Genomic DNA, 27876 nt, shown 5'->3' with positions numbered 1-27876 from the left:
GACATAATATTATGCATTTATAAATTTCATGTCATTCTCATCAAAAACTTTAACAGACAAAATGTTCTCTTCAAAATAAAACTATATTTTTAAGACACATAATTGTATTTACTGCTTATTTCACTGATTCCCATTTTGAATCACACCTTCACATTGCACAGTTGCATCTGCATCATCCGGAAAAACTCCCCAGTTTAAATTTTTTATTTATTTACAAGCCGAATGCCAGTTCAGCGCATGGGGTAGAAAATAGGAAAGTAAATAATCAATAAATCGATGTTAATCAACATGCGCAAGCATGTACCAAAGCAATTAATAAAGTTAAAATAATTAAAAAAAATTATTTATTATTATTTGTTGCTTTTTCCAAGAAATTTCCGTTAGATCAATGTGCCAACCTAATGTTTGAACAAAATTCAATTTTTGTATAATTTTAATTTTTGCATAAGAATAATTTGAATAAAAACTTAAAGGCCAGTGAAAAAAATTTAAAAATAAAAGTAAAAGGGATATAAATATTATTTTATAATTAATTTTAAAATTGTTAAGAGGTAACACAACAAACAGGATTTCTAATTTTGTAATTATCTGAAAAAAGTGGTCGGCACAAATTTAGGGTTTCAATTGAAGTCAACATAAAGAAAATAATATTAAAAAAATATAAAAATTGAGAAGCCTGTGTAAGAGTCTTTTTTTTTTCGAATTACTTCTACTATTCTAGTTTTCATAGAAGAAACTAGTTTTTTACAAAGTTAGGTACATGTTTTATATTATTGTAATCTCGTCTTTTATCACACGAGAACATAGTTTCTTCTTTCCGCACCCTTTTTTACCATTGTCTTTCAATTTTAAGAACTTACTGACTAGAAGGGGTGGCGAACCTTTATACACCAACGTGACATTTTTTCTAAAAAATTGCTTAATGAGGTCATAGACGTGCCGTCAATTAGTTCTGACTTCGTGATTATTGGGAAAATAATAATACTAAATACTATCAACTCAAAACTCTTTATTTACATTGAAAAAAGAAAAAAAAAACATTTTGCAATGTCTCAGTTATGCACGTAATTCAACTTAAAGTAATATCAATGTGACTTCTGTTGTTGCAGATTAGATGACCAATAACTTATATTAGGTTGTAAGATGTTAGTTTAAGCAGGACTGTTGATTTTTTTTTGCTAGTTATTTACTGTTAGCTTGTTTTTTACGGCTATTAATTGCTTTTTTAGTATTAATTTTTAATTTTTTTATTATTAATTGTTTATTATTTTGTTTGTTTTTTGTGAATTTTAATATAATTGTTACATATGCTTCATAGTGTCATAACATTTGTGTAATAACAATTCATAGTGTAACAACAATTGTGATCGGTGGAGTGCCCAAAATATTGTGTCGCGTGCCATAAATGGCACGCGTGCCATTGGTTCGCCATCCCTGGACTAGAGTCTTTGATCTTGAACTACCTATCATTATCATCGCAATAGCACGAATATTTATTGAAGAAAAAGCTTCTATCGGTTCTTTTCATGATCAGTTAATCTCTTTACCTTTGCCACCAAAACTTCTAAAAAACGCAATGAAAAATACATAGCAAGAATTCATGGCAAATTTGCAAATCGAAGTGTTTTTCAATCGTCATAGTAGCCATAGTATTTTTTAATTATATTTATTTCTAAAAATTACTGGTAGCCTTTAAGTTTTTGCTCAGGCTAAAATACTAATTTTGATCTTAACAATTTTTTCTATAAAATGTTACGTAATTGCAAATCTTGTTTGTAGCGTTATTTCTTAATAATATACTTTAAGAATTAAATAAAAGAGATTTAAATTGTATTTTTCGATTTTCTCAAACGTTTGCTCTAGTCTGAAAATTTTTACTCAGACAGTACTTTATGTTGTATTTCATTATAGATTGTTTGATTTGTAATTTTCTGCGCATTTAATAGTAATTTTTCACAGAATTGTACACATGATGCTCCGTAAAGACAACTCCTTTGATAAATTTCTAGAATTCTTGTCACAAATGAAGTAAAAAAAAGGATCACAAATTGATATTTAAGGGGAGAAAAAAGAAAATCAAAACATGATCAAAAATTTATGTTTAGTTGCCGAAAAAACATAGAGGAATTGAAAGACACTTATTTGAGACATTTCTAACTTTTTTCAGCAATCAAACTGGTTTGAAAGTTTCAATTCCATTTATCTTAATAGTGATTCTTACGATTTTCTTATCGTTTTTTCCCGCTTTTAAATGGTAGTTTGCTATTCCAAATTTGTATAGTTTTTTAAACTTAATTCTTAAAGATGATTCTAAAATTATATATGAGGAAGTAGATTACGGACCACTCTGCATCATAGAATCAAGATGTTTCTTGATTCTATGATGCAGAGTTTATTCATTCATTAGAGTTGTACTCTTATTATATATATATATATATATATATATATATATATATATATATATATATATATATATATATATATATATATATATATATATATATATATATATATATATGTGTGTGTGTGTGATATTTTTCTTTTTTTCTCAAGAAACGTGAAAATAACAGTCTTAAGTATGGTCCCCCCCAATAAATTTTATCTGACGACGCCAATGGATTCTTGCACTCTCATGTGCAACTTTGCTGCCTTTTTGCAAGCTATTCTGCACTTCTGACTTCATTTTGATGTATATAGTGCTTAAAAAGTACTTAAAAGTTGGTTATTTTTTGTTATAAAATTTGGCTATGCACCCTGTTATTTGAGCATGATAGAACTTATATCAGCTTCCCAATAAAAATCAATGACATTCTTCTATGTAAATTAATAAGACTTTTTTTCCAAATATTTAGCTTTTGGATTATTCCCCTCCACTCTTCCATTACGGTTGAGGAACAGCAGAATGTCTTCAAACCTCCTCATGCAGATCATAGAAAGGTTAGTTTCATCTTTTTTTTTTTCTTTTTTTTTTGTATTCATTCATTTTCTCGAAACTGTCCATTTAATTGAATTCCCCTTTTCTCTTTTTGGGCAGATAATTATCTCAACAAATATTGCGGAGAGTTCCATCACTGTACCCGATGTCAAATATGGTTTGTTTTCTATTTTGTGTCTTCGTTAACAGTTTTTTGTAGTAATATTTATTTTGCTTCCTGTGGCTAAAATAACTAAGCAGAACCTCAAAACTCTGCAAAAAATATTCTGTGTAATTTTTAAAACGTTTTCGTGGATTCAAAATGAATAGAGCGATTACAAACGGCAATAACTATTTAATGAAAAAGAATTCATTGTTAAAATGTACACGGAATGTAGAAGGAACTTTTGTATACATGTGTCACAGATTTTCTATGCGACTTCTGTCGGTCACACAGAAAGCATCTAGAGACGGTAGTCCACCTCACGCCATACATTCGTGTGTTGCATGCCCTTCTGCTACTTTTCCCTTCGCACAAACATCATATGCAGTGTATCCGCGCACCTGGAAAGTCATGAATATCAGTATTGAACAAAATTTTTCATGAAATGTCATGACTTTAACTATTTTTTGAAAAAAAAATCATGAAAAGTCATGGATTTGGGCCATCGAAAAATCTTATTTTCAAAATGGAATGTACCCCCTCCCCCCAATTTCATGGTGTTCCGAATATCTGAATTTGTAGCAAAATCCCCACTCACAGTCATATTTGATTAAAATATAAAATGTTTTTATCGTGCTCTTTAAAAATTATGGTGTTCTTTCAAGAAATGAAAGAAAAAACATTTCTAGATCAAATTATCTTTTAAACTTCTGTGATTTCAGAATTTTCTTTTTTTTTTTTCATTTTATAAATTTAAAATTTTAGCTGAAGCAAGCTAGTCATTGGCAAATTTTTTTTATTCCGAAATGAGAACAGAAAAATCAGGAGTATTTCTTTCCTTTCCAATGAACAAGAAAAGAATTTTTGGAATGTAATTCTGCAGAAAAAAAAATTATTTGCTTTTGTATTTTTTTCAGCTATTTTATTGCTTTAACTCTTTCTTTACTCTGTCTTTTAAATTTAAAATCTTTAAATAGGAAGATGCAGAGAATAACAGTTTTTTGGTTATACCTATTATTTCAATGAATGTTATTATAATGCTTTTTTAAATTATTGTTGTGTTTTTGTCGGAGAAAATAGTAACTTCGTTAAGTCATGAAAAATTCTTGGAATTAATCGTGTGCAAAAAAAAAGAAAAGAGAAAAGAAATGGAACATCTTAATAACCTAAAATTTTGAAGTTTGTTATCGCATACTTTCACATTTTCAATTGTGTAATTTGCACTTGCGCAATAGAATATTAAAGCGTTCTTAAATGTTTTTGGAGTGTTGTCAATTGGATGACCAAGTCAGGAACTTGAGCAGAGACTTCTGTCTTGAGAGTGTTTGACATGTTAATTATTATTTTTTTTAAATTCTATTTTTGTTCTCTTTGATTTATTAAGGGAAATTATTGTTTAATAATTTCACATCATGCATTAATTATTAAGGACAAAACTTTTTTTTTATCCCTTACTATGCCTATTTATTTGATATCTATTAAAGAAACATTTTTGAGTGAATTATTCTGATTCCTCAGAGGTGGGGTATCATTTGCAAGTTTTGCCTGATGTGGAATCACGCCTGCTTTCGTTAAAAATCGTCTGTTTTTATAAATAAAAGCAGTTTAAACGTAATCAATTATTTGTGATTAAAAGCAAACTATTGTTTTATGAAGCAGATTGTTGCAGCTTTCTCCTTTTTTTCAAGTGATACATTTCTAATTCGATTAAGTTTTGAATTTTTTTTCCGTTCCCTTTAAATTTTGCACTCAATCTTCTAAGTTCTTGTTATTTATAAGTTTTAAAATAACGTTTTTTTTAAAAAATTTAATCTGATTTTATATCCTGCCTTATCTGCGGTCTTTTAAAATGTCTGGTAACGCTTCTTTTAAGTATCGTTAAATTTTAATTGTTGTTTTGTAAATTTTTTTAATAAGTTTTTAGCATTTTCTTTGTTTTCTTATAACTAATTTTGAAATATATTGTGGTGTTTAATAATTAGTTTTGTTTTATATTAGTTAATTTGGTTATTTTAACAAATCTTTCGTTGATTATAATTTGGCATTATTTCAGTTAAAAAAAAATAATAACATCAATGTTCTTCATATATTTGCTAGTTTCTTTTTGTGTTTTGATAATTTTCATTCATTAAAATAAATTTTTTAATTATTTTTTTATTAATTTTAGGGTGTAACTATCGTAATTTATATTTTTTTATCTATTTTTTCATTCATATTTATACCATTCATTTTTTTTTTAAATCGAAAATCTTAACATATTGCATTTTTATAGTTTTTTCTCTTTTCCTCTTAAAAAAGTTTGTCATTTGATTAAATATGATTTAATTTTAATTAAATACTGATTATTTGTATAATATTTTTATTAAATTTAATTAATTTTTTTAGGATGACTTAGTTGTAGAAAAGTTTATTTCATTTTATTGGTTAATAAGTTCTACTTTTATTTTTCTACTTCTTACAGCTTTGTTTTATTGAAACTTATTTTATAGCTCATGATTAAAAAATATGTTTTTATTTATTTATATTTTTGCTCTTCTGTTGATAAAAAACATTATTCTTTAGTTATTTATTCTATTTAACCTAATTTAATAATTGTGGATTAATTTTAGTTGAATATGGATTGCTTTAATATTTGTTAGTTTCTTTGAAGGATGTTTCTATAATAGGAGTTAAAAAAGATTTTTTAAATGTTTTCTTTTTAAATTAATAATGCTCAATTAACAATCTTTTTGGTGCTTATGTTTCCAATAAGTAATTTTTAATCTATTCTAATATATTAGATTTTAATTGCGTTTCTGCCTTTAAAATGTTCTTACATTGATGAAATACTTCAATTATACACGTATTATTCATATATTTTTTTTCAACTTTGTCATGGATTTAGGTCGTCGAAAAATCTAATATTTAAAATGGAATTTACCCTCAATTTCACTGTGTTCCAAATATCTGAATTGGTAACAAAATCCCCACTCATAGTCATATTTGATTCAAATATAAAATGTTTTTGTCATAATTTTTAAAAATTATGGTGTTCTTTGAAAAAAAATCAAAGAAAGCATAGAACATGTACATAGAAGTTACACAAATAACAAATTCTATTTGTTACTACATGCATTCAATGTGTGTGTTAGGTACTCAAAATTTGTTTTTGGTAAAATGAATGATTTACAGTCAAGTCCCGTTGTAGGGAATTCCCAGGAACCAACGCAAGCTAATTTCCTCTCCTGATCTCAACATTTTTCCATTCTTCAAAAGTATGCAATGATCTCAGAATTCAAATATTTTTGCATCTTCAAAATAAAGAGTTTCAGATATGAAAGGGATGTGTAAAAAAAAAAAGACGAATCACTCGGAAGGGACCACCCCGAAACCCCAACCCATTCATGTTTGATGAAGTAAAAATGCTTGTGCATAGCTGCCAACCCTTCCGCATTTTGCTGAAGCTTTCTGCATTTTTACTTATTTTAGCTATTTTTTCCACATTTACGCGCAGAAGATTCTGCATTTTACCCGGCCACCTGATAGTTAGTATTTTCTTTAAGTCAGACTCCTCTTGTAACAGCCTTAGGCAGAACCGTTTATCAAGAATTATGAAATTAATATTGTACCATCAAGTAGCTGGTCAAAAGTTTATAAAAATAATATTTCCTTTTTTTGTTTTAAAAAAAGGTGAGTACTGCTTTTTTATGCTTATATTATAGTGGATTTATAAATAAATAAATAATTAAAATCCACTTCTTTCATAAATTAATTGGTAATTAGTATGCAGTTGCGAATCTTCTGCATTTTTAGGCATTTCTTCTGCATTTTTTTTTTGTCTATCTTCTGCATTTTTATAACTAGAGGTTGGCAGCTATGCAGGTGTCTTTCCAAAAAAGTGCTTTCCAGTTCGGTTGTTTGAAAATATGCATAGTTTTAGAGAATTTTTTAATTTCCACTGGTTCTAAACTATTTGTACTGATAAAAATTTACGGATGACGTAATTTCTGATTGGTAAGTGATAATAAATGCATTGTTTCCTTTTAATCTACCACTACAAAAATACAATTACAATTTACTGGTATATAAGACATGTTAACTCGATTCTATGATGAGGTACCTTAACATAGATGAAGGTTGACATTGTCGAAAACTACTATCCCCACATTGTTGACCCAGGCGTGATATGAACATGCGCACCTTAGATTAAACTCCCTCTTCGAAATAGACACTCCTACCTTGACAGTAACGCCTGCTTCAATGGATGGTCCACATTGAACAGTCGACTTGCGACTGCAACATTATCCACCTCCTCTCGTTGTTGCTACTCAGTCTCAATCACACGTCGGCTTGCATACACTCGACTGCTAATAGCAACACAGGAGCAACAGCGATGGTGATCTTAATACAGCTCTCCCAACCTCTTACAAAAACAGCAATGAATCAACTAGTGGTATCTGTTCATCGAATTCTATCACAGCTATAATTCTGGTGGGGGAGTACTGTCAGGGGTCGGTCTAGGTTTTTCTGAAAGGTACCTATTTTGTGAAAATTTTGACATAATTTGTGAAAAATTATATTAAAAAATCAACACAAAAGCATTGTAAAAATATAGATTTATCGTTTCTTAATTGATACAAAAATAAAATTTTAAGAAAAAGTATTTTGTGAAGGTACCGCTGAACGGTAGTGATTTCGGCCTGGACAGACCCCTGACTGTGTGTCTACCTCTACAAAAATACAATTCCAATTCACTAGTATATAAGACATGTTAACTCGATTCTATGATGGGATACATTTTCATAGATTACCATTGACATTGTCGATAACTACTGTCACCACAAGATAATATATTAATGCATATATATAGATAGATACATAGATAGATGGGATACCTTTTTATAGATGAAGGTTGACATTGTCGAAAACTACTATCCCCACAGGTTCTTAGGAATTGGCTCTAACGGGATTTGACTGTTTTTTGTAAGTATGTGCACTTTGTGTGTACGAATATCACTTAATATTTCTGATTTGCATATTTAGAGGAAATTCCTTTTCTTTTTCCAGTGATAGATTTTTGTTTGACCAAAAATTTAGTAACGGATACGACCACAAACTATACATGTCTTCAGCTGGAATGGGCCTCTAAAGCCAACTGCATTCAAAGAAAAGGTTATATTTTTTTACTACTTTTAGTGTTACAATTATTTCTATAAATGCACCTTTAGTTTTAGAAATCTGGACAGTAGGGGGGTGCACAACCTTTTTGGAGCGAAGGGCCACTCTCACAGCAGATTGACTCAAGGTTGGCGAGTTTCTGCCAATGTGGTTAAAACCACTGGTAGAAACCGGTTAAAACCGGCATGGCAGAAACCCTTTACTACCACATTTGTGGCAGAAATTCGGAAAATGACATAAAAGTGAATACTGAGATTGACATACAATGGATAATTCATAGAAAAAACAATTAAATGTTAAACAAAGTAAAATTTTGTTCTTTCTCTCTTTTGCGCTTTGCTTTATGCCTATTTTGTTCTACAAGTTTAAATGTTAATAAAGTTTTATTTAAATATCGTATTTTTCTTTTATTATCTTTGACGATTGACCTATCTAAAATGTAGAATTTAATACACTGCTCAATTTATCTCACTAAATATCTAAACGCCATTCAAAATTTTATTTGCTGGATGTAAAATTCATATCCTGATTGAATATTCATGCTATTTAAAATTACATACCTCTATTTGTATACAGACGATTTAAAAACTAACTAATTATGGTACAGTTTTGATTACTTACAAATTAGAATGATAGAAATCTTCAAAACTGATAATTTCAAACTAAAGGAGAATGAGTTTTTGAGAGCATCTATGAATGTCTGTTATAATAATTCTGACTAAATAGTGTATAATATTGACTGGGAATTTTTTATCTCCAGACTTGAGTGGCATCTCTGTGTAAAGTTTATTTTTTAATAGTATCCATAAACTCTTGTATTGTTATAGGTAGAGCAGGAAGAGTTGACATTGGAAGAGTGTATCGTATGGTTCCCAGAGAGTTTTATAACAAGTTTCCTGAATATGGCATTCCAGAGATAAAGGTTTGTGTTTGGAATTTTTCTCTGCTGTACCGCATCCTAAGAGAAACGTTAATTCTGTCTTCCATGCTTTGAACTAGAGTCTCTTAATAATTGAAGTACATCGACCTGAAAATCTGCAAGAAAACTTCCAATATGATTTGAAACACTGATTTCCATTAAAACGAAAAAATTGAGCTTCTGTAGTATATATAATAATAATGTATAATTTATTTAAAAACATATAAATCTGCAAACAGACATTCTACTTTTCTTATGAACAAAGCAACTGAAAGGCAACAAACTTCAGCTCAGATTTAAGTACTGCAGATGAGAACTGACATGAACTACCCATGATTCACACACAACAAATGAAAAAGTCTGGCCAAACACGCCGAGTTCGTGACGTCACACATGCACACATACAGACTCCTTATACTCCTTGGAAATAAGAAAGTCTCCAAGGAGTACTTGGAACTACTTAGATTTCCAAATTAGTCCTTAGAAACTTCTTAGATTATTGCATTGCATAGATGAACTTTCTAAATCCACTGCTGAATTTGCTGTCCAAGCAGGGAAACTAAGTGATAACTTAGCTGGCAAAATCTAATAGTTTTAGAAGAACTTTAAAGGAAAAAAAAATTGAATTGCAAGAGTTAGAAGAAAAAATAACAGCAAATAATTTTAATTTTACATGTTACAAGCAAACTTAATAATTTACTGTGATTTTTTTTTTTTTTGTATAAAATTTTTAGATTTTTTTGTGTATTCAATTTTAAAATTATAAGATTGTTAGGTTTTTATGTTAATCTTTAACATCTGTACTTTAACTAGATTTATTACAATATTTGAAACTGAGAAATATATTTATGTGTAAAAGTGATAACAAAAAAATGTGCAAAATATACATTTTTGCAAGTTCCTTATAACAACTGCTTTTTAATTTTAAAAAAAAAAATTCCAGTTATCTTTTACACAAAGTTTTTAAATTTTTGATAAGTCCTTAAAATTTTGGACTCCTTTGATTTCTTCTGATCTCTGCGTGAACCCTGATGTCACATGCAAATGACAGGGTCCCAAATTATGATTATTTAAAGATAGTTCAGCTATACTATACTGTATTATTATTTTTATGTACGTTGAACAGTTCTTTATTTCACTTTCCATCAATTTAAACTAGTATTAGTTATCTTACTATAGCTCATACATTTGCACAGTGATTTTGTGTTTCCTATTTATATATTGCTTATAATATATACAGGGAAAACACGGGAAACCTTTTTTTCTTTAGATTTGAGTGGCAACCTTAAGAAATGCATACTTAATCCCCTTTGGATGAAGATTATGCTAAATGGGCAATTAGAGGGGAAAAAAAGCTCAACCCTATATGGTTTAAAAGTGGGCTCTGACAGAAAATACTCCTGATTTATGTGAGTCCCACATAATTGACTCATATGGGATCCATAATAGGTCGTCTCCTGTAGATAATCCATAGTATTCCCTGGCAAAAATATCTTGAAGGTACAGTAATTTCTGGTAGATGGACCACAGCCTGTCATGTGTTTGAAAGCTCAATTGTCTCGTTGTGCAGCCAATACAAGAAATACATTTCCCCTAAGCCTCGTTTCATGATTTTGCAACCACGGTGGATTTATTCTTAACCAGATATTTGTGTCGTGATGGCTCAGGGCAGGGATGGGCAAACTTTTTTGGTCGTGGGCCAAAAATCTAGAAAAAAAAGTTTGGTGGGCCGAGTAAAAACTTCTGAAATAAAATAAAGTCAATTCATCATTGAGTGCATGTCACTCTACATCAACTTTGCGTTTTTTAGTTGCCATTTTGTGATAAAATTTTTTCACAAATAACTCAAAAAGGCAGAAGCCATTTTATACATTTAATAATTTCACCATTATTTACAATGACGTTGTATGTGTGCAACCTTTCCATACGCAGTAAATTATGTTAGAACTCAAGCCTGCAGAAAAATCCGTTCGTTTGAACTTAAAACGCGTAGTCAGCCTCATGTGAAGTACAATTCCCCTATATTAGATTCCATATGTCTGCTCCTCGAGAAAGACAAATACTAGTTGGAGCTAATCTACAGCTATTCTATAAAGAACTTTTGCTTTCAACATTTTACCAGTTAAAGCTGTTTGTGCTAACTATTTTAATTAATTTATGTTTTGTAGAACAAAAATAGAGAAAGTGAAAAGGTCATCAGTACTTTGTTAAAAAAGAAATCAACAAAAATAGTTTTAAACAAAGTAGATATATTCGCCACTGATCGGCTAGTTAAAATTCTGCCCGCGGGCCGGATGAAATCTTGCGGCGGGCCGTAGTTTCCCCATCCCTGGCTCAGGGGATAGAGCGTTCGCATTCCAATTAGGTGAGCCGGTTTTGAATCCCAGTGTTGGCTGGTATACACGAATTGCGCATCCGGCTTGCACCGACCACGGTGATGACACAAAATATCCTCAGTGGTTGATGGATCTGGGGTTAGAGACCCCTTGCCGTCAGGCGAAGAGCTTTTCGTAGTTTTTGCAAACGAGGGTTAGTTTCATCAAAAAGTCCTCCACAAAAGCAAATTTCCCACAATACTTGATCCAAACGTTCCCTTGTCTTTTGTGTTGGGTTCAAAACTACGGAGTTGAACATTAGCAGTTGTAACTACAAATTTATACTAAATAATAATTCGTTTAATACTTAAGTAATAATTCGGATAATAATAATATATGTGTGTGTGTGTATAGGGAGGGAAGCCTATCACAAACATTAGTGGGGGGTGGGGTCAAGTAAACAACAGACAGTGGTTCCTTAAGTGCTTCCATAGTCTTTAATAAAACCGGTAGAAGTCGTTTGATTTAAATCAGTATTTTATAAAGAAAAGAATCAGTTCATTATTTATTGAGTGATTTTAAATCTGGCTGATTTGAATTGAAGCTGGGGTTGTAACTGGCATAACAGCTAACATTAGAGAGATTATTTAATAATATTGCAATAATTTATTTTTAATAATATTTTACAATGTTTTTATTATTTATTTCTTGTCAACTGAACACAGTTTTATACAAAGCTTATAACTTACTGTTTGTTAATTGAAAAACCATTCATAAGTTTCACCTTAAGTGTCAGGGGAATACAATCAGGATTTCGGCAAGGTCGAAGCGAGTCAGTGTTTAATTGTATTCCCAAAGCTGCTCCCAAAAAGAAAAGATATAACTGCCACTTGAATCCAAAGATTAGTGATTCGACAGTCGGTGATCGAGCATATGTTTGGCTAGTTTTTTACGACTCCACTCGATGTGACTATTGCTTTACGATGAAGGTAAAAGATTGCAGTGAAAGTAGGAAGTCTTTTAATGAAATTTCGTTTGGAGCGAAATTACTAATATTACTTGATATGACAATTACTTCATATGAATGCAGTTCTTAAATTTCCTATTTCTGCATAACTGTTAATATTGATATTTCTGTAATGTTCTCAATGTTAATGTGCATATATATAGATATTTTTTTGTCAATTTTAAATAGTTAACTGTTTTCGTATGTTTAATAAAATGATTCTATTATCAAAAAAGATACTTTAGGATTGTTCACCCAGATACTTAATGTTTTTATGTTACTCATAGCTGCCAACCCTTCCACATTTTGCAGAAGCTTTCTGTATTTTACTTATTTTAGCTATTTTTACCGCTTTTTCGCACCGAAGATAAGATCTTCTGCATTTTACCCGTCCACCCAATAACTAGTATTTTCTTTAAGTCTGACTATATTGACTTTATTCAACAGCAATGCTGAATGCGAAAGGGTGTTTTCTGTAGTAAAAAAAAATCGGACTCAATTCTGCTCATCGATGTCTGATGTGACTAGAAAAACATTTAATAATTAAGTCTGAAGAAGGTAGACTTTGTTTTAAAAGAAACTTTACGAAATTTTTTTTAGTAAAAGCAAAAGGTGCTACTAAAGCATCTTTGCAAAAAAATCTTCTGCATTTTTAGGCATTTTTTTGTCTATCTTCTGCATTTTTATAACTAGAGGTTGGCAATGCTTACTATCCTGGTAAGTAATTTGCATGTTAAGATGTCTTCTCATTGTCTATTATTATTTCAGAGATGTCCCCTCACACGGACAATTTTGCAGCTGAAAAGGTTGAATCTTTGCGAACCTCAAGAAATGCTCGCTTTCGCTCTAGATCCCCCTGACCTCTCTGACATCGGAAATGCAGTATTGCACCTGAAAGAGGTTTCATTTTTACTTTTTTTTCTTTTCATTTTTACCAAGAATTGTCAGTCGTTTTTATCTGTCATAAAATTTTATTTTCAGGCTTTGGCACTTACTTCCAGATCGCTGAATCCTTTTGATGGTGATCTCACATTCATTGGGCGTGTTATGTCAAATTTACCTTTGGATATAAAGCTCAGCAAGTTAATAGTGTTTGGATATGTATTTCGTTGTCTAGATGACTGTATTATAATCGGTAATAACCATTTTTTATGCATATATTTTATAAGACATGCGATATATTTTTAAAGCAAATACAGTCGGACCTCTATTTAACAAAGTCGCTAAATCCAGGTAATAAGTTCGTTATATGGAAAATTCATTAAGTAGAAAATTACCTTTTGAAATACTAACACAACACAAAACAGTTTTTAAACTCTTAAACACTAGACATAATTAAAATAGCAATGGATACAACTTTATCTTGCGAAGTAGTATCTACTATTTATTTTATAAATCTTAACCGTAAAAGAAATCTGCATGAAAAGCAAGAATACAGCGAAACATAATCCAGTGTTACACTATCATACTACACATATTTTCAAGTAAAAAAAGTAAAAAATATAACATAACATAAAATTATATCTACATTTATTATAGAAGTAATTTTAAACATATATTACCACATGGGCTCTAAAGTTTAAATACTATATTTGAAATAAAGTTAAATTTAGGAAAAGTTAAAACTATGGAGTAATTTATATTTTTTTGATTAATTCATGCTCAAATATGTGAGTTGTTGCATCAAAAGTTCCATTTATTTAAAAGTTGTATCTATTTTCTTGTCATGTTTGATGTGCTTTATTCTGTTTCTCTTTAATGAGTTTCTCCATCTTTATTTGTAGCTGCTAGTTTGTCTCTGCAGAGCTTTTTTTCCAGACCATTTCAAAAAGTTTTAGATGCTTACAAGTGAGTTCATTTTTATCATTTCTATCAGTGCTGCTAGATTAAACTAAAGCAGGTTTTGATTGTAAAAATCAGGGTTTGTACTGTCTCCTTAGAAACTCCTTGAAAATGAAAAAGTCTCCAAAGAGTACTCGGAACTACTTAGATTTCAAAATTAGTCCTTAGGAACTCCTTAGATTATTGTGTTGCATAGATGAACTTACTAAGTCCGCTGATTAATTTGCTGTTCAAGCAGGGAAACGAAATGATATGACTTAGCTGTCAAAATCTAATAGTTTAAGAAAAACTTACCTAATAAGAAAGAAAAAATTGAATTGCTAGAGTTAGAAGAAAAAATAACAGCAAATAATTTGAAATTTACATGTTACAAAGCAAACTTAATTATTTACTGTGATTTTTTTTTTGTATAAAATGCTTTAGATTTTGTTATGTATTCAAATTTAAAAATATACGATTAGTAGGTTTTTATGTTAATCTTTAACATCTGTACTATGTATTTATTTATGTGTGAAAATTATGACTTTATTTTTCTTGATGAAGTTTGACAAAGTCAAGATTTATTTCAAAAGGGCTAGGAAAAAAATATCTTATGCAAAATATACATTTTTGCAAGTTCCTTATAATAACTGCTTTTTAATTTAAAGAAAAAAAACTGTCTAGTTATCTTTTACACAAAGTTTTTAAATTTTTGATAAGTCCTTAAAATTTTGGACTCCTTGGATACTCCTTGAATTTCTTCTTCCGGTCTCTGTATAAACCCTGAAAAATAGTAGATTTTTAGATTGGCAATTTTTTGAAGCATCGGAAATTGGGATTTACCAAGATTTGTATGAAATTTTTCGATGTATCGTTGGCCTCGATGACTACACGCACGATGTTGAGCATTGTTCCCGTTAGCACATAGATTTCGGCTAGCTCACGCAAAGACCATTTTCCTCCTTCAGTTTGCCGTAATAGCTGCGGCAAGGATCGTTGTCTTTCCCTGTCCTTTTTGCATTGTGACTCATCGTTTCGCTGACACAATGAATCCGAATGTGATTGAGAATCAACTGCGTTGTTGAATCCCTTATTCATAAAAGGGTTTTCTTTTAATTAAATGTGTGCAAACCCTGTATGTATTTTTACAATGAATCCTGCCCAGGGTTGCAAAATTTTAAAATCACCTAAAACAACAGGGAAAATGCAAGGAATTTTGATTTTTTTTTTTTTTTTTTTTACAAACTAGGAAAATACAGGGAATTTTGTTTATTTTTGTCTTTTAAAAATTAGTGACCACTCGAAGCGTAAATCTATGGGATTTTTAACCATGATATTTCAGCTATACTAAACTGTTTCATTTACTATAGCATTATTTAAGTATGTTCAGCTGTTTTTCCAGCAATTAAAACTAATAAATATAGTTAACCCAATATAGCTCACACAAGAACACTGTAATTTTTGTGTTTCCTCTTAATATATTGTGTATAATATATACAGGTAAAACACAGGGAATTTTTTCAAGATTTGTGTGAAAACCCTCCAGCCGTTTAATGTTTTTTCACCGCTATTTTCCAGACATCCATGTCTTTAAATATTGAGAAATAATTATTAAAAAAAATGCAACTTATAAGTACGAATTTACGCAGTATTAAATGTGAAACATTGTTGTATCGAAAGATCGTGGTGCATCTAACTGTTATGTTGTTAGCGTGCCGTAACATCTAACTGTCCTGAATTTTTCGGATTTGCTCCTAATTTTTAACTCAAATCTGAAAATCTGATATTTTTATAAAAATTCCGAATTTTCGTAAAATTGCTGTATTTTTGCTTTTAAACCAATCCCTTGTTCTGATCGCCGCAATCATGATTATTGTGCAGAAGTAATTTTTAGTATCGTTTTATTGGGAAATACTATTTCAATAGCTATTGCTGATCATTTCACTAAATTGAATCTTAAGCAACTATTATTATTTTTAAAAATTTTTTTGTAGTATTTAAACATTTGCATCAGAAATATTTGTTTATGATGTAGTTTAATATTTACCTCTGTTTTATAATTTGGAGAAGAATAATTATATATTAATAGGTAATGTTTTTTTTGTTAACTATTTTACCGGTATTCCTAATTATAAAATAACATTATAAATTTCCCTCAAAAGATAGTGTATATAATTTTTTTTTACTAATTTACATAAGGTATTTAAATATATTATGTCTATTAATGTTATTATTTAATAGTTAAATTTTTGTCTTACTCTCGTAATTGGTGCGTATAATTTTGTCACATATAGTGTTCCTAATTTTTGTTTCCTAAGGTTGGCAGCTATGCCAATGTCATCTCTATGTCCTACTACACTCAGCTGAAAAGTCAGCACATCCTTAATCCAGATTCAGGTGAAACCCCAAATAAGCAAAATGCTATTGGATGTTGAAAGTTTGGTTTAGATGGGTTTTTAACATGGTCAATTAGGTAATTGAGCTGCTTTTCAATAAAACATGAATGTCTAGAACAGGAAGGGCCAATCTGCGGCTCGCGAGCCACATGCGGTTCTTTGAAGGATTATTTCTGGCTCTTGATAAACGTACCCGAGTTCCTTTTTCATTTTTGTGCTATTATATTTTTAAAATTTATTATCGTTCCGTATGTATTTCAAAATGTATTTTAAATTACTGAGAACAAATATGAAATACTAAGTGCAACGTTGCTCAATTCAAGGTCTGTTTTCCATTTCTAATATAATTATGACACAAAAAGCATCTGGAGAATTAGAATTAATAAAGATGCAAGACGTTCAAGCTCTGCAATGAAAATATAAGTCGACGTTGATTACTGAATTTTGGAAATTTGTACCAGAATCGAAATATCCTGAATTAAAAAAGACTGCCTGTCGAATTATTTCAATTTTCAGAACAACATACTTATGTGAATCATTTTATTCAGCTTTAAAATTCGTGAAATCCAACCACCAATCAGTATAAACTAACCAGCATCTCAAAGAATTACTGAGAAGTGCTGTCACCAATTATTCACCAAATTTTAAAGAATTATCAAGAAAAGTAAAATAAATGTGTTTCATTTTTAATATTTAAATTCAATACACATATTTTGTACTTTTACTTTTTTTTTATATGTTTTCAATAAATATAATTTATGTAAAAAAAAATTTATACCTTTTTGCATACCTTTTAAATACATATTTAATTGTGGCTCGGGAAAAATTTCAAATTTTGAAAAATGACTTGACTATCAAGGAGCTTGACCACCCCTGGTCTAGAACTTAGCAGGGTTTCCACAGGCGACTAAAATGCAACTATTTTTGGCATGAGGCGACTATGGCAACTTTTTTTACCTGAAAAGGCTAAAAAAGCAAATATTTTCAGGTAAAGGAGACTTTTCTGAACCCCTCGCGAAGATTTGTTTTTTAAAGGCATAAATTGGGTGGAAAATCTGCACCCCACAAGAAAGTTTCTGAACACTGAACTTTTTTTTTTCTTAAAAAAAAAATAATAAATGTTGAAAATTTTTAATTGCAAATTTGAGTCTTCACTTTTTAATTTGTTTTATCTGCATAGACTCCATTGTAAATCTATTTCATTTACGATCGCCTTTTCAATGATTATTGCTATGAAATTAATTCTGCATGATTTAAAAATATATATATATATCAATTTTTAATACAATATTACGATGCATGAATTTCGAATTTGAGTGATCACTTTTTGTGTATATATATATATATATATATATATATATATATATATATATATATATATATATATATATATATATAAATAAATATATAAAAACATTTATGTTTATATAAAAATTATCATATTTGCCACTAACTTGACTGAATGGGTCAGGGTATATGACAATTAAGTCATTAACAAAATTTTAGCCATATTTTTGATTAATTTTTGTTCTTATTTTGGCTACTATTTTCATGTTTTAGGCTACTAAAAGCAACTATTTTGTTCAATTTTTTCTGTGGCAACCCTGACTTAGTAGTAAATGGTTTCTTTTTCTGTAATTTTCAGGTCCAGACTTGCCTGGGATGATAGCACTTTCAGTGATTGTTTAGTTTATCTAAATGCTTATAAAGTAAGTAAAGTTTTAATAATTATTACTAATGTATTTATGGAATAAAACTGAGTAAATGCAACGTCTAAAAATGTTAATAAAATAAAATTTATGGTTATGTACGAAATTCCAATTCACTGACTAGTTTAATTGGTCACAGTACCCAAAAAATGACCAAAATATCAGAAAAAAATTTATTACTTATTATAAAACTTCAAACTATTTCAAATGCACTGAAAAAAAAATCATCTCTCTATCTGCATTTTTAAAAAGCTAATGAATGATTTTAGATTGTCCTATTACAGAAACTTGCTCAGCAGACAGGCTTTAAAGTGCTTTTTCTCATAGATGATAATTTTGTGTTTTAATCTTAATTAAATCCCTAAGGAATTTTTCTATTTAAGATAAATCTTTGAAGTAAACTTTTTTATCTTAAGTATATTACACTTATTTAAACTGTGCATTGAATAAGCATTTTATGAGGTATAACAATTTTTACATCATGTTATATGTACCTAACAGGAATTTTTAACCTTTTTTTTCTACTTTTTTACAAAATAATCTATAAAAAATATTCTAATTGATCTATCAACAAATAAATGCACAAAATTGTTAAGATGAATATTGTAAGCACAAAGAAAAAAAAAAAATTTTTTAAATATGTTAAAATAAAAAAGCCTTAAAAATTTAAAAATTTTGAATTTTTTCAAATTTTTTAAAAAATTTAAACGAAATTAAACAGTTTAATTATTTTTTGAAGATAAGTTATTGATGATAAGTTAAATTAGCATGTAAAGCATCCACATTATACCTTTATTTAAAAAAATTGCTGCAAAGATACTGTGACCTCTTAAATAATACCCTAATCTTCTTTTGCTAAGTTGAACTTTGAATAGTTTTTTTTTTCTTCTTCTTTTTGTAAATAGTAATGAAAAAATAGGAGTTCAGGGTTCCCACGGACCTAAAAAGTCTTTAAATCTGCTTAGTTTTTTTTTTTTTTTTTTTTGGAAAATAATGGCCCTTAAAGGTACTTTATTTTGGTACACAGTTTTTAAAAGTCCTCAATTTTTCAGCATCATAGTTGATCCGAACAATTTTTCAGTTCAATTTTTTTAAACAAAAAGTCATTCTTTTATAACCTAAACTGAGACCGTGTAGAGAATTTTAGACAGACAAGAAGGGACGTGTGTGAGGGGGCTACTGGCAAAGGAAAGAAAGCATGTCTTTACATTTATATATTGGTTCTTCCATTAATATATTCTTCCTTTTGCTTAGAATGATACTCTATGAGGAGAGTGAAGCATTCTAAAAGAAAAGAATAGAGAGCGGATAAGGGGGGTGCTGCACATCGAAGAGATGGTACTTTTGGGGGGGGGAGTTCTAATGTATTTAAGTAGAAACCTACACTAACCTTCAAAATCAACATAATTCTAGAAATTCAGTTTTACTGGTAGCACATCCGCTTATATGAACAAAGTAAAACCCTATCAGAAATTATTTTTAACTAGAATCCATAATGAAAACTATTTCCAAGAACCTTTAGAATTATTTCAAATTTAAATATAATATTATTTAAATTTGTATAATATTTGTATAACTGTAAATTTATAGGAAGCAGTAATATTTTTTAAAATTCATGATTGTACTAAAAATTAAACATATCTGTAATTTACAAAGTTTGAAAAATTCCATCCCACCAAGGTTTTTCATCAAAAACCTAGGATTTATTTGGTTTTTTATGAAAACCCCAAGTTTTTTCAAAAATACTTAAAATTTTCATTCCTAAGTACTAAAGAAGAATGCATGATTTGCTTCTAACAAGAAAATTAAATCTTTGGTAACTATTTATAACTTGTTTCATTACAATGTAAAATATTTGTTTAAAGTTTTAGATTTTTATGCTATTTTTATTTCTTAAGAATAAGCTGATTGTTATATAAAAACTTAAATCTACTCAATTAACTGCTGCACACATTTACAGTGAAATCTCCTTCAGGCCATGAGTACCACTCTACGAATTATATCTTGCTAAGTACTCCTGTCGATATTTTAGTAATGCGAGTCTCTGATAGTCACAAAAATAATATCTTGCTCCGTTTGTTTCTATGGTATCGTGTGTCTTATGTCCATTGCTTCACATTTGTTTCTCATCTTGCCACTTTATTCAATCAGTTTGAGTCTAATGAGTAAAGAGGAGTTAAAATCTTTACCCTAATTCATTGGAATTTCAGAAAGCAAAATGGAAAACTTATTTCTTAGTGTGTCAAATAGCAGAGAATAGGAAAGTTTTCATGAGGCTCACAATAATTTTCTTAATAAATCATTTTTGTATTACTTTTATAACAATTTAATATTTTTGTTACTTCCTGTGAAATATCTTTTCAAATGCATGCGAATATCATTCACAAATAATTGCATCTCAATACCAGTGACACGGCTGTCAATGTGTTAAAAAATCAAAAAAAAATTTTATTAATGTCAATTTGAATCAAATTCAAACTAAGATTTTAATAATAATTTTATTCCGTTAAAATTACAACTTAAAATACTGTTTAATTTCGATTTAACTTTTGGTTGCTTTAAAATTCATGTGTTTCGCCAGATTGATTAGATAATATTATGTAAAGTTAATTCCTAAAAACAGTTTTGCCTGGAAATAATTTTATGTAAAGCTCTTCATAAAAGTAAATATAAATACATTTGCTATTTAGTAATAATTTCAAAACTGATAAGTTACATACCATTTTCAATATGTTTTTCATAAAATTTTTCAGTGTATTTTTATAAAACGTTACCTAATAAGGTGATATTACAGGATTACTTTATAATAAAAAAATACCATATTCAGTTTTAAACTGTTAATTTGTACTGAAAATAAAATATCAAATCATAATAACAGTAGAGAATATTAAGAATGATAGAGGATAATAAAAAAATATTAAAAGTTAATATCTAAAAATGACGAAAAAATAATTAATTTATCAGTATTTGTTAATTAAGGAACCTTATCAATTTTCTGTTAATTCTTTTAATATATACCCTTACAAATTAAAAATTTTATTAATAGAAATACAGGGAAACTTTTTTTCTTTCTGAAATTGAGTGGGAACCCTGTAATGTTTTTTTAAATACTGTATTTTTGAAGCAAAAGAATTATGCACAAGTAAAATGAATTAAAATGTCAATTGAGTGGAAAACCATGATTAAAAAGGTATTTGTAGTACCATATTTTTTTTTCTGATACCTTTGAATACTCTCAAAAATGTTACCGTCTTGCCAGAAGTATAATCAGTCATAGTGAGGCACTTATTTCCGGCTTCATTTTCCTCCTTCTAAAAATCAACCGAAAAATTTTTCTATCGTTTTATAAGGGCTAATATAATCAAGAAAAGAGTTCTTTATCAAAAACTAGTTATTTTATCATGATCATGAAAACTATTTTGCATTTTGCCAATGTATATTGTTCTTAAAAATATTTTTTAGGGGCTTAAAAAGTGCTTAAAAGGTGTTTATTTTTTGTTGAAAGATTTGGCTATGCACCCTGAAAATAATATCTTCGACTCTGTCAAATTAGATTTTCATTTTTTTTATTTATTTTTGTGGTACTCACCTAATTGTGTTGACAGGTGTGGAAGCAACTGAGTCAACAAGGCCAATTTAGGAGACCAGGTGGCAAAACCGAAGCTCAATGGGCATCCTCTAATTTCATTCAAATCAGAAGAATAAACGAAGTAAGTTGCTTTTTTTTTAAATTGTTGAATCATGCCATGCACTACTTCAAAAATTTTGTTCTACAATACAAAATAGGTACTTAATGATAAATTATTTAAGCATGCTGGGAGAATCTTGGAATGCACCCAACGCAAGTGCCAATCAATCAATTTGAAAATTTAAATGAACTAAATTCCTTCACCATTTTGGAGAGGACAGGGATAACCTGGTCGGTAGGGTGCTGGATCCATGTCCGAGAGTTCGTGGGTTCGAACCCCGCCGGCCGAAGACTCCCCGTGTAGTAAATGGGGACTGATGCACGTTAAATCTGTCGAGTCGCAAAGTCTTCCATGTTTCGATAACAAATCAAAACCTCTGGGGGTACTGGATAGGAGATCGATCGCTCTCTGATTCAAGTCAAAATTACGATCTGCGGATGAATGAATGGGCCCGCCCTATAAATGGGTGCGACTTGTGTGTGGCAGAAGACGAATTTTTGGCCATAGATGGCGCCACTGGAAAACAAGAAATGCACACTCTGCCTTAAATTTGCTCGGTTTCACCGAGCAGGCTTACCCCTGTGGCAAGTGCAATTAGAAACAACAACATAACTATTAATAATTAAATAATTTATTTTAATTGTTAGCTTTTATTTTCTTTTGTAAGTTAAAATTTTGCTTTCTTTATTTTGTTAATTAATAATTTGAGCTTTTTTTATAAAATGAACTTTTTTTTTCTTCCTGTCTTTTTTTTTCCAACCAAAATGTAATTTTGCTTCATTGATAATTCAAATGGAAGTTTCAATGATGCAAATTGAGTTTTCTCTTTAAACAAAAATATTGTTTGGTTGCACACCAAATTTTATAAAATTCCTTCATTCTTATTCTTTTATATTGCTTTTTTTTATTGCAATTTATGTGAATATATTTTTGTTGATGTTTTGCAATGTTAGGTGGATAAACTTGTGAAAGAGATCAAAAGTCGTCTTGAAAAGCAGCACATAAGATCAGAACATCACTCTTTCAAACATGACGAAAAATCCGTCCTTGTATTGAAAGTAAGAATTAATTTTCTTTTTTTTAATATTTTTAAATTCAAAGTTTGAAAATTGTTTTTTTTATGCTCAAGTACCACTATTATTCAACTTTTATGTACTTCAAAAGCTTCACTTCTAATTAACTATTATTTTATCTTCAATTTTAATATGTAGTAGTTATTCTGTAAAATAAACACTGCATATTTTTTTTTTAACTATAAATTTTGGCACTCAGCTCTTTATTCTTTAATGATTTCTACACATTCCCAGAGATGATTTTGCTTCGATTTCCGGATTTTTCGTTTATCACGATCCTGAAATCCAAGGTACAGAAGTTTCAAGAAATCAAAAGATCACATTTATGTTTAAAAATTCTTGAATATTTTATTTAAAAATATTAGAACTAGAATTTATACTTGGCATCTCTTTCGTTTGTAAATATTTTTTTCTGGTAAATAATAAAAGTGATTAGAGATGAAAGTAAATTCATAAAAAATTATTAATTTAAATTATGCTGCATATAATTTGTTTAGAATTTCATGTTGTGAAAATATCAATGATTTAAATTTATAAAGACATAAATTTTTTGAAATAAGTCATTAATGATTTTGCTCAAGAAAGTTTCAGGATTTTTGAGTTTGGCTCACCTTCATTCCTGTTAGTTGACGTGTATTGGTAGTTTATATGTTTATATTGTTAGTGAATGTATATTTAGATTTAAGTCAAGTAGTCAAAGTTAAATTTACTAAAATCTGCCTTGGACCCTATAAACACTGACACTTATTAGTCCCTCGAACCAGTCAGTCACAAAATGCTATTACTAGTGTTAACTAATTTCCTTTTTATAATGTTTTTAAATACTATGATCTAACTGTTGTAAATATGTATCATGTAACTAAGTTATTAAAACCCAATAAAACTATAGTTTCATTAGGTTTATTTCCATTTAAAATTTTTAAGTTTTTTTTTTTAATAGTTAATTCCAGAGTTGCCACTCCACAGGGAAAACCTTTAAAAATACCGGGAGTTTTTATTTTTTTTCTTTACAAACTGTGAAAATACAAGGAATTTTGTCTTTTATTTTTGTCTTTTAAAAAATGGCGACCACTCAAAGCGTAACCTATGGGATATTTAACCATGATATTTCAGCTATACTAAACTGTTTCATTTACTATAGCATTATTTAAGTATGTTCAGCTGTTGTTCAATCAATTAAAACTCATAAATATAGTTAGCCCACTATAGCTCACACAAGAACACCCTTGTGGCAGAATCTCAGCGATATTGTCGCAGAACGTTGCAGAGTTCTTGCAGAAAGAATTTTCCTCTAGAAAGTAAAAAAAAAAATAAGAAAATTTTTTTTCTTTTCTGCAGAAATTTTCTAAATTTTTTCCCCTCTAACATTTTACTTAAAACGATGCCTTTTTCGCGCATCAGAAAGAAAATAAATGTTCGTGATTTTTCTATCCTTATTTGAGAGGAATTAAAAATAAAGAATAATGAAGTAAAAATTTCCTCTCTACAGAAATGCTAGAAAGATTTTTTTCTCTCCATAATTCTATTCAAAAGTTCTGTTTCCTCCCGTAATCTATGGTATATGTAACAGTGTTTTCATCATAGAAAATTTTACTTAAAACGATGCCTTTTTCGCGCATCAGAAAGAAAATAAATGTTCGTGATTTTTCTATCCTTATTTGAGAGGAATTAAAAATAAAGAATAATGAAGTAAAAATTTCCTCTCTACAGAAATGCTAGAAAGATTTTTTTCTCTCCATAATTCTATTCAAAAGTTCTGTTTCCTCCGTAATCTATGGTATATGTAACAGTGTTTTCATCATAGAAAAAAAATGGGTGAGAATTTCTCACCCTTTCTCAAAAACAGGGTGAGATTTCAGAAAGTTAAGTGAGATTTCTATAAACTGAAAAAATACAAATAGACTTGGAAAAAAATTTTCTTTTGTTATAATACATTTTTAACGTCTTCTATTTTTTAAAGTATTGAATATTTTTGCTGCATCATCATAGAAGATTTTGCCTTTACTAGGTATTTGTCCATCTTACATTAGCGCATAAAAAAATTTGAACGTCTTACATGAAAAACCATACCTACAGTAAACATGTGGTTGCAGAGAAATGTGTTCTGAAAGGGGTTCCGTGGTTCGGAGGGGTTGTGTTCTGTTGTTCGAAAAGGTTTTGAACAATGCCTACTGGTAAATAGGGAAGCTGGATAACGGGGCAAGTGTTGAAAATAATGAAGATCCAGGAAGAAAAGTGAAACGGATTTTATTCTAAATGACGTAATTCGAAGCTTTTTCCAAAATGCGAGAAATTCGCGAATTTTGAAATTGATTTATAGAATGCGCGAATTTCTCGCGGTAATCATTTTTTAACGCGAGAAAAGAAAAAAATATGCGAGATTCTCGCGCTGTAGTGAAAGCACTGTGTAAGCATGCAGCTATACTAAAGTATTTCATTTACTATAGTATTATTTAAGTATGTTCAGCTATTCCTTTTTTTTTTCATAAGTTTTTCCAGCAATTAAAGCTAATAAATATAGTAAGTCCAATATTGCTGACACAACAGCACAGTAATGGTTGTGTTTCCTCTTAATATATTGCGTATAAAAAATATGAACAGGGAAAACACAGTGAATTTTTTTTCCCTCCATTTTTTAGTAGCAACCCTGTCTTTGTAATACTTTTCTCTGGTGATATATGGGTTGATACACAGGGGTTTTCTGAGAGGTGTATCTATTTCAAGAAAATTTAGACATCATTTGTGAAAATTATATCAAAAAAATCAATACAAAAATATGAATTTATCGTTTCTTACGGGACAAAAAAATAAAATTTTAAGAAAAGGTATTTTGTAAAACTACCATTTTTCCTAAAGTTGAATTTGTGAAGGTAGTAAATTTTGCCTGGACATCAATAGAAGCTAGAAGAAGTAAAGAACACGTGTCACATGGCATCTGGTTCTCTCAAAGTTGCAAAAAATAGGGGTTTTTTTCTTCTTTCTTTTATAGAAAAGATGTTTATTTTGATTGTTAAAAAGCGTCTGGGAAAGAGGCATCCAGATACACTATTTTATACTATATAATTTAATGTAAAATTACTTAGTATAAAAGTAGTTTTTTCTTATAGTTTATCAAGGATTAGTTTTTTCAGCTTTCTGGTGGCATTCTGCTTTTTTTTTCTTCTTTCTGCTTTATATATATGTATATATATATAAATATACATAAACGAATTCCGCTTTTCTGAAAAAAGGTAATTTTTTTCGGATTTCTGAAAAAAATTCTTTTTTTTTTATGAATTTTTGTACTTATGTAAATGCGATTTAAAATTGCATATACTGGATTTAAAATTATGCATCTCCCGTCATATCCAGGTGATTTAAAATTACATATCTCGATTCTTATTCACGTGATTTAAATATCTCACACTGAGATCAAAATTCGCACAAAATTATATTAAAAAAAATATTACAAAATAAAACATCAAAATTTTTATTCAGCATTGTTCATAATTCGACATTTTTATTATTTTTTTAAAATGAAAATATTGATAATGTTTTATGGATATATGCTTCTTACATACAGTGAACTGTCACTTATGCACCGGTGTTAGGGGCCAAGAGAAAAAAGCGCATAAGTGAAAAACTTCAAAAGTCTAAAACGCAACATAAATTGCAGTGATAATATGAATAAATCTGTTTCTAAAGATAAAATGTTAATATTTATACTGTTTTGGTATTTACTATAATTATACAAATGAGAAAATTTAACATACCTTAAGACAATTTATTTTCTTACAAAATAATCTTAATACATAATTGTATTTGTTCTTGCCAACATATTTCAAAAACAGTTTTTTCCACTTCATATAAATGGGATAAAGGGGAATTTCAGAAGCAAAATTAAATTGTAAATAGTCACGAATAGTGTCTAAAGCTTCTAATACTGCTGTGTGATTTGGATGAATTTTATCATCCTCGTCAATATCATCCACCACTTTCTCATCTTCCACAAGTTTTAGTTAGATATAAATAAGCAGATCTTCACAAAAAATTTGAGTTTTATGGGAGAGGGTGAAACATCACAGGATAAATTTCTATGAAAAGTACTTGACGTCATAATATGCCGCACAATAAGATGTTCAAATACTGCTGTCACTAAACAGATCACCTCCTTTTATTTACTCATGATGTCCATCTGACTGCAAGTAAGTGATAGTGGTCTCTTTCGTATTCCAGGTGTCTTTTTTTTCTCTAGAAAACAGCATGGGAGTAAAACTAACCCCTGGTCTTGGGGAATGGCCATTTCTTAAAGATGAATGGGCTTTCATTGTTGGGGTAACAGATAAGACTCCCTATTCAAAATTCTAGAAAGAATGTCTTTCCAGAAACAGCAAAAATGAATAGGTCACAGGGGGAAGAAAATTCAATAGCATCTAACAACATATATTTCTTTTTATCTGAACAAGGATTGCTTATTTGCTTCATTTTTAATTTAAAACCTTTTTTTTTTAATAAAAAAAATATTTACAGGATAAAAAAATTAAAAGGTTAGAGAGCGATGCATAAACGAAGGATGTTTATCATTATTTTCCTACCTAATGTACTGGGGTCTATTAAAATCGGCATATAAGTGAAAAAGGTGCATAAAAGAGGTGGTTCATAAGTGAGAGGTCACTGTATATGTTTCATGAATTTACACTTCTTGCTTAAATTTCAAGAATTGTTTCTATTTAAA

General features: G+C 29.3%; 1 protein-coding gene across 3 annotated transcripts in view; it reads left to right on the top strand.

Annotated features, from left to right (window-relative positions):
• Positions 1-27876, top strand: part of spn-E (tudor domain containing 9 protein spindle E) — a 124792-nt gene that overhangs the window by 46721 nt on the left and 50195 nt on the right. For 2 of the 3 annotated variants that reach the window (XM_087150692.1, XM_087150693.1), the window contains exons 12-21: positions 2853-2937; positions 3035-3092; positions 8124-8228; positions 9062-9156; positions 13243-13374; positions 13456-13609; positions 14259-14322; positions 18337-18400; positions 22006-22110; positions 23043-23147. In XM_087150692.1, coding sequence (XP_087006818.1) covers positions 2853-2937; positions 3035-3092; positions 8124-8228; positions 9062-9156; positions 13243-13374; positions 13456-13609; positions 14259-14322; positions 18337-18400; positions 22006-22110; positions 23043-23147 — 967 coding nt within the window. The remainder of the gene's footprint in view (positions 1-2852; positions 2938-3034; positions 3093-8123; positions 8229-9061; positions 9157-13242; positions 13375-13455; positions 13610-14258; positions 14323-18336; positions 18401-22005; positions 22111-23042; positions 23148-27876) is intronic. The other variant, XM_087150694.1, reaches the window with a different exon arrangement.

This window comes from Parasteatoda tepidariorum, chromosome 9 (assembly GCF_982258835.1).
Source record: "Parasteatoda tepidariorum strain Cologne lab strain chromosome 9, Ptep-v5.0, whole genome shotgun sequence".
NCBI lineage: Eukaryota > Metazoa > Arthropoda > Arachnida > Araneae > Theridiidae > Parasteatoda > Parasteatoda tepidariorum.
The sequence above is the reverse complement of the archived record's forward strand: the minus strand, read 5'-3'. Positions and strand labels throughout refer to the sequence as shown.